At 35.6% G+C, this 7,421-nt stretch overlaps 1 protein-coding gene across 1 annotated transcript; it reads right to left on the reverse strand.

Annotated features, from left to right (window-relative positions):
• Positions 1-1,766: 1,766 nt before the first annotated feature.
• LOC107649229 (transmembrane protein 170A-like) lies at positions 1,767-7,033 on the reverse strand. The gene is made up of 2 exons (XM_056803812.1): positions 6,938-7,033; positions 1,767-2,224 (listed from the first exon to the last, which is right to left on the reverse strand). The coding sequence occupies exons 1-2, from the start codon at positions 7,031-7,033 to the stop codon at positions 1,844-1,846; spliced, it is 477 nt and encodes a 158-aa protein (XP_056659790.1). The 3' UTR covers positions 1,767-1,843.
• Between the last annotated feature and the right edge of the window lie 388 nt (positions 7,034-7,421).

A 7,421-nucleotide genomic window follows, 5' to 3' on the forward strand; every position in this document is an offset into this window, starting at 1 on the left:
GAAAATTTACTTACTGAATAATACTGCCTGCAATAATAAGACTTTAATAATGGCTATAAATTGTGTTGGGAAATTTAGAATTATCTTAGAACACTACTTGTTTTTACTTCTCACAGGTGTAGGGCATTTATCACCTGGGTGAATTCTATTTGTGCTAACTTAGTTTTTATTTTGTGTGCAATTCCTTCATGATTTTTCTGCATAGTTTTCTTATTAAGGTTATCTGTTACTATTAATTAGATGTATAAATATGTCTTTTTAAATAAAGTACGTATCATCATATATGTGTTAGTGTGGGTTATTATCTAGTGATAATAATAATTACCTAGCTTTAATTTTTTTCCATTTAAGGATAAAGATTTGGTTACCTGAAGCACTCTGAATTATTCTAGAACCAGATCAAAAGAGCCTAATGTTGACTGTATTCCATGCTATAACAAATTAAGTAGTCAAGATAAACCTGGATATATAATTTCTTACATCATCCTATAATTAATCCTCTCACCTTTAAGGTCACAGTTTTCAGGCCTATAGTGAATGAAAAATAAATCTTTAATTTACATTTGATGAATAGGCAATATAAGGAGAAAAACATCACTAAAATAATTTTGAGGTCTATTTCCGGCATAGTAAAATACAAATTTTCTTGAAGGAAATCTGTGATCTGTTAAAGGATAGAATGTGAAAGGAGAAAAGTAAGAAGAATAAACTATAGTGAATTTTAGGTACTTTCTGGAATAAAAGAGCTCTGATCCAATTGAGTAGTGATTTTACCCTGTAAAAATTATAGACTAAGCAGTCAAGACCACCCACTTTACTTTCAGCTGAATTTCTACCACCCAAGTTCTTGTAAGGAGCACCCCACTTGGAACAAGATTCTTTGAGCGCAGACGTGGAGAAGAATCCTCTTCTTTCTGCCTTAATGACTAAAGTGCATTCTGAATAATCAACCTAAAAATTTTTCAGTGCAAGTTACCTTCTACTGGGCACCTTGTCAATAAAATCAAATAAAATTAGCAGAGAATGAGAAGAAGGTGCAGATGATAGGTATTCAGAAAAAAATGGCTGAATTAGCAAGCATATTTCAATAATACAAAACTGCATTTTCACATTTAAAAAATCTTAGGAGGTCTCAGCTTATTACAAGTTATTAGTCAGAGGTCAAAATATTTAACTCACTTAATATCATTCAGTAATTGTTACTTTTTTCCCTTTAAACAGTGGAACCAATGCTATTCCCAATGTCACATTTTACACAGATTTCCCTGCTCCAATATTTCACTACATTTGTTCTCAGTTATAATCCTCAAACAAAAACCTACTTGGCACTTAATGTCACAAAAATGTAAAAAACAAAAATAAAAAAGCTAACTTTAATAAAGTCAAATCTCCTTAGACAAAAGTCTTTGTGCAAAGTCTATTTTGCTTTACAACAGTTCAATTTTTGTGGAGCTCTTCAAAAATCATTTGATGACAACAATGCTGCAATTTCTGAGATCCCGGTGAATACTGGCACAAGGGATGGCAATTCAAAATCAACTGCTGTGCTGGCTTGGGTATAATTACAAAAGAGCAAACTTTAACACTTCTTCAAAGAGGAAATCTGATGAACCCTATGAATTTTTCTCAATAAGAAATCTGTCACCAGAAAGGTCTTTGGCTCATGAAGCACTGTCTTCAACGGAAGAAGGGACCAAGATGGCAGGCCTTCACATATTCTTGTTCAAGAAATTTCAATTTGAAAAACTTTAAATAAATTACCACTTTTAACAATGCCCTTCCCTAATAAATATTTGAAAATTCTCCCTTCAAGAGTTGTTCTATCACAGACTGTAAGTAGAGGCTATAGAGTTGCTAAAATCCGTAAAAATAAAACCACCACTACACAAAACGTCTGGCCAACACCTAGAGTGAGAGCTTCAAAAGGCATCATTTCTTTGCCTGCAGCTCTGTAGACTCCGGCAATAGCTGCACCATATTTGTGATGTCTGATGTTGAATAGTGCCAATAATCCAGCAGGGGCGTGGAAGGAGAGAGAAGATACCAGTGCCCACAAGAACACGCCATACCACATTTCTGGAAAAGAGCAGAGGGAGGTGGAGTTGGGGCACAGCGTCCCGTTGCCCACCCGCGGCACCAGGTTCCGGCTCAGGATCTGTTGCAGGAGCCCGGCCGAGCCCCCACTCCCGCCGCTCCCCTCTCTTTCAATTCCGCAGCCATTCACCTGAGGAAGAGGACAAGGAGAAGAACCGAGGGGGTAGCAGTTGCTACCGCCACCACAACCTCCGCGTCACCCACTCCCCTCCTTTGCCGGGACACAGCCCTCTTCCTCGTTAGGTACATTTTAAAGTATATATTAAACACAAACAGAACAAAATTGTCAAGTTTGCCTATGTCCTCTTTGAAACTTTTTTAGTTTTTTTTTTTCTGACTACTTTTTAATGTTTCATTTATTCTCATGTTCTTTCCCCATCTCTCATCTCTATCAATAACCACTAAGATTCCTTCCATCTACTCTAAATTCCTGTTATTTATACTTATTTTCTTTCCTGTCAGAACATAAGTTCCTTGAAAGCAGGAATATTTATATGTTTAGCAGACTTTTTTTCCTTATAGATGCTTTTAAAAAAACTTTTTAAAAAGGTATTATTTATTTTAAATATTTTCTTTTTCAGTTTTGAGTTCTAGATTCTCTCTCTCTCCTTCCTACCCTTTCTCAGTCACCGAGAAGAAAAGCAGTCTCTCAATCATAAATGTGAAACCATGCAAACATATTTCCATATTAGTCGTCTGACAAAGGAGCAAGAAAAATAAGAGAAAAAATTATCCTTCAATTTATACTCAGAACTCGTCATTTCCTTCTCTGGAGATGAATAGTATTTTTCCAGAATGAGTCCTTTTGGAAGTGGCTTAGATTATTGTATTAAATAGAGTAGGCAGTCTTTCACAGTTGATCATCATCATTAAATTGCTATTACTATGCACAATGATTTCCTAGTTTTAATCACTTCACTTGGCATCAGTTCATATAATATTGCCATGTTTTTCTGAAACCACCTCACTAATTTTTATACCATAATAAAACTTTATCAAAATCAAAATTTTTGCCACCTCTGAAAGACCTGCTATAAATATTTTTGTGCATATAGATCCATTTCATTTTTCTTTTGATACCTTTAAGACATGGATTTAATCATGGTGTTTTTCAGTCAAAGGTACTTACAGTTTCTTCTAATCAATAGTATTTTAGAACAATTTTTCACATATGGATAACTTTGATTTCTTCTTCTGAAGAATATTTTTATATCCTTTGACCATATATTTATTGAAAAATGTTTCTTATTTTAATTACTCTGACGCAATTGCCTGTATATTTGAGAAATGAGGCCTTCCTTCGAAAAATTGCTATGAAATTTTTTGGTATTTCTTCATTACTTATAGTATCTTTTAGAAAAATATATTTTCCCTGATTAACACTTTTAATTATGGCTTTTTGATTTTGCTTTGTCTGAGTTCATAAATGATACCTGTGCCTTTCATTTGAATCATTAGATTCTGTTTTTTTTTTTAATTCTGTGAATGTCTTTCTGTTTCTCATATGTTTCTTATAAACTACACATTGTTGGATTGTGGTTTCTAATCCATTCGCCTCTATCCATTTGTTTAATGACTGAGCTCATCCCAATTAAATTCATAGTTATGATTACTGTGTATTTCCTTCTATCTCATTTTTTCTTTTTATTCTATTCCTCCACAAAATTCTATTTTTCTTCTGAGCAATGCCTCCTTTAACCTACCTACCTTTTTTATCATCCCCTGTTTTCTCTTATCCCCTTATCCTACTGTCTTTCTTTTGAGTAAGATAGATTTCTGTACACCACTGAATGTGTATATATGTATATATATATATGTATATATATATTCATTGCTACTTCTTTTAATCATTTCTGATGAGTGAGCTTTAAGCATTGTCCACTACCCTTCTTCATTTTCCCCTCCACTGTAAAATCTCTTCCTTGTGCACTGAAATATTCCTTATTTTGCCTCTCCCTTCCACCTTCTCTGAGTGTCTTCCTCTTTCTCTCTTCATCACTTTGTATTTTTGGAGTTTGTCCCAATAAAGTTACTCACACTCATACTCACTGTCTATGTAGGCTCCTTCTTAACTGCCCTCAAAATGATGAAATTCTTAGTAGTTACATGTATCATTTCCCCATATAGGAATTTAAACAGTTTAATTTTATTGAGTCCCTTATGATTCTTCTTTCATGCTTACCTTTTTTAATCTTCTCTTCAGTCTGGTGCTTGAATGTCATATTTTCTATTCACCTCTGGGTTTTTCGTCAGGAATGTTCAAAGGTCCTCTATTAAATTAAATATTTCTCATATGCTCAGTTTTGCTGGTAAATTATTCTTGGCTATAGTACTAGCTCTTTGCCTTCCAGAATATCATTCCAAACCCTGCACTCCTTTAATGTTGGAGCCACTAAATGTTGTGTAATCCTGTCTGTAGCTCCATGATATTTAAATTATTTCTTTCTGACAGTTTATAGTATTTTCCCCTTGGCCCGAGAGCTCTGAAATTTGGCTTTAACATTCCTAGGAATTTTCATTTTGGTGTCTCTATGTGTAAACCTTAAAATTTCTTAGACTTATAAATGTTGGAAATTTCACCATTGGGAAATTTCATACTTGAAAAATTTCCTATTGAGAGTGGGAACTCTATTGGAATGTGAACCCCATTGGCATGGGAGGTTCCTCCTCCTCCCTTCTTAAGATTACTTTAGGACAGAAACCTTTTGCTGAACAATGGAAAGGGCTTTGACCTATGCTTAAGCATAGAACAGGAATTTCTCTGAGTCATGATTGATTTTAGAATTGATACAATGGAGATACTTGGAATGACAGAACCAGGTCTTGGAAATTACAATCTCCACCCTACTCAGTCCTAACAGGATTTAGGAAGGGCTGTAGCAAAAGATCAAGATTTAATTATTTGAGAATATGACCTTCAACAGACGTGTGCAAAGCCACAGACCTCTGGGCGGTCCTGGGTTAAGCTAGAGCCACCATTGGCACAAGGAAAATGATGGACAGTGATTGGTAGATGTGAGAACTGAGGGGAGGGAACTCGGATGGTTTCCTTAAAGATAGAGGGGTCTGAAGACTGGGAGGTTGGTTGGAGAGTTTTGGCTCTGAGTGGTTGGAGAGGTGCTCTGAGAAGCTTGCTCTGAAGGAAGCTGGAGGTGGAGGCCCCTGAGACTGTTTCTCCATTTTGGTCACGTGAGTAATAGGGACTGATCTCCTTTCTTTGCCCCAGCTATCTAAGGGCTTGGGCCTTTTGGCCCAGCCTAAACAGAAGGGGTATTTAAGCCCTATTCCCTTCTCTCCCCTCTCTCTCTCTCTCTCTCTCTCTCTCTCTCTCTCTCTCTCTCTCTCTCTCTCTCTCTCTCTCTCATTCCATTCTTCCTCCTGTTTGTAATTAAACTCTATAAAAGGTTGACGGCTGACTTGAGTTTTCATTTAGGAATTACATAGCTGAATTCCTTGGCGACCTTAAATTAATATATATCAGTCTTTTAAAGTGATTTCCTTGTCACATATGAGGACATGTGTTGTGGATTCTTTCAACTTCTCTTTTACCATTTGGAGCTAAAATAACAAGTCCATTATACATTCCTATATAATTTCCTGAAATGTGATGTTAAGGGTTTTTTTCCCCCCCAATAATGGCTTTTAGGTAGTCCAATAATTCTTGGATTCTCTCTTCTCAATTTATTTTTTAAGAATCAGCTATTTTTTCCAGTTAGATATTTCACATTCTCTTCTTTTTTCATTGCTTTAACTTTGCTTTATTGTTCCTTGATAAGAGATAGAATTATTAACTTCCACATGCCCAATTTTAATGTTGAAGGTGTCAGAAGACCTCTTGTACCAACTTCTAAGTTTTCCTAGACTGGAAAAATGTCTCATCCTGAGATTTTGTTGGCTCTACCACTTCAAAATTGGATTTGAAGAACTTTTTAAATTTTTTATTTTTATTTTTAAATTTAAATTTTAAATTTGAAGACTATTTAAAGGGGAATATTTAGAGTTCTGATAATTGATGTTTCTAATTTGCCATCTTGGCTCTGCCTCCTAATTTAACTAATTAAAAAAATTAAAAAGATGTCAGTGGAGTCTTTACTGAGGTGGCAAATGAATTGGGTCTCAAAGGAGTTAAAACTTCAGCAGCTGGAACTGGAATAGGAGGAAGAGAAATTCTGTTGTGAGTAAATCCTCCCTGGGACTAAAGGACAATAATGGGAACATAGAGTATTTAAAAAGAGGTAGTCTAAGACTTAAAGGGTACTTTGTATGCTAATGATAGGATACTAGAATATTGAAGCCAGGAGTATATACTTCTTTATATAGGTAGTATAGACTCAGTGAAGAATGTTGAATGGGGGACTAGTCAGAATGATACATGAGGAAGATTACAATCAGTGGTTAATTATTTTGTGTGTGTGTGTGTGTGTGTGTGTGTGTGTGTGTATGTGTTTGTACATGTATTTGGAGAGAATAGAAATGTGATGTTTCATTTCCCCATCAGCTAATTGATGTAATCACAGAGAATAAAAGGCAAGTAACAGAGATGAAGCACACATAATTCCATCCTTTTGCAAAGTGTATAAAAAAGTACCTGGTTGAAATGAAAGAAGAATTTGGTATTTTGTGAGGAAAGATTTGCCCCTCACCTTGATACCATTAAAAGAAAAGATTGTTTGCCCAGAGATTTTTTTAAAGAGTGTGAAACACAGTTAAGATGCATCCAGCTAGGTGCAGAGACAGAATAGGGCCAAAGACACAGAGAAGAGTGGCATTCCAGGTAGGAATTAGTTTTGAGGGATCTTATATCTGATACTAGAGGAAAGAGCTGACTATGAATTCACAATACCTGGTAACTGAGAGTCAGGCTGCAAAAAGGAGCAGACTCAGAGAACTCATATGTTTGAAGTTCTAATGCAATCACAATAATGTCATTGTGGCGCATGTGGAGCACTCTCTTCTCACTTTCCTTTTGCCTAAACATCAAAATGTAATGGGGGGAGAAAGGGGATTGTTATGATATCCTGAATAATTTGTGAAATGTGAAATGACATGGAATCCTTGCCCACCAGTTTCATGCAGTATTGACGTAAATATTACCTCTTTCACATGGAACATGTCAACTCCCCATTCTCTGCTTCTGACTTATTCTCTTGCAATCTGCCCTCACCATAGAAAATTTTGGTTCTCAAAAATGGACTGCCACCACATGGTTATAGTTAAGTTCTTTCAGGGTCTTAGGAGCACCTTTTTAAGGGGAAATATACTTCTACTCCCCATGGTAGCTTTTGATCTCTCACCATATGTACTTTCTGTCTATACAACTAGCCATT

This window comes from Monodelphis domestica, chromosome 6 (assembly GCF_027887165.1).
Source record: "Monodelphis domestica isolate mMonDom1 chromosome 6, mMonDom1.pri, whole genome shotgun sequence".
In the NCBI taxonomy this organism is placed as follows: domain Eukaryota; kingdom Metazoa; phylum Chordata; class Mammalia; order Didelphimorphia; family Didelphidae; genus Monodelphis; species Monodelphis domestica.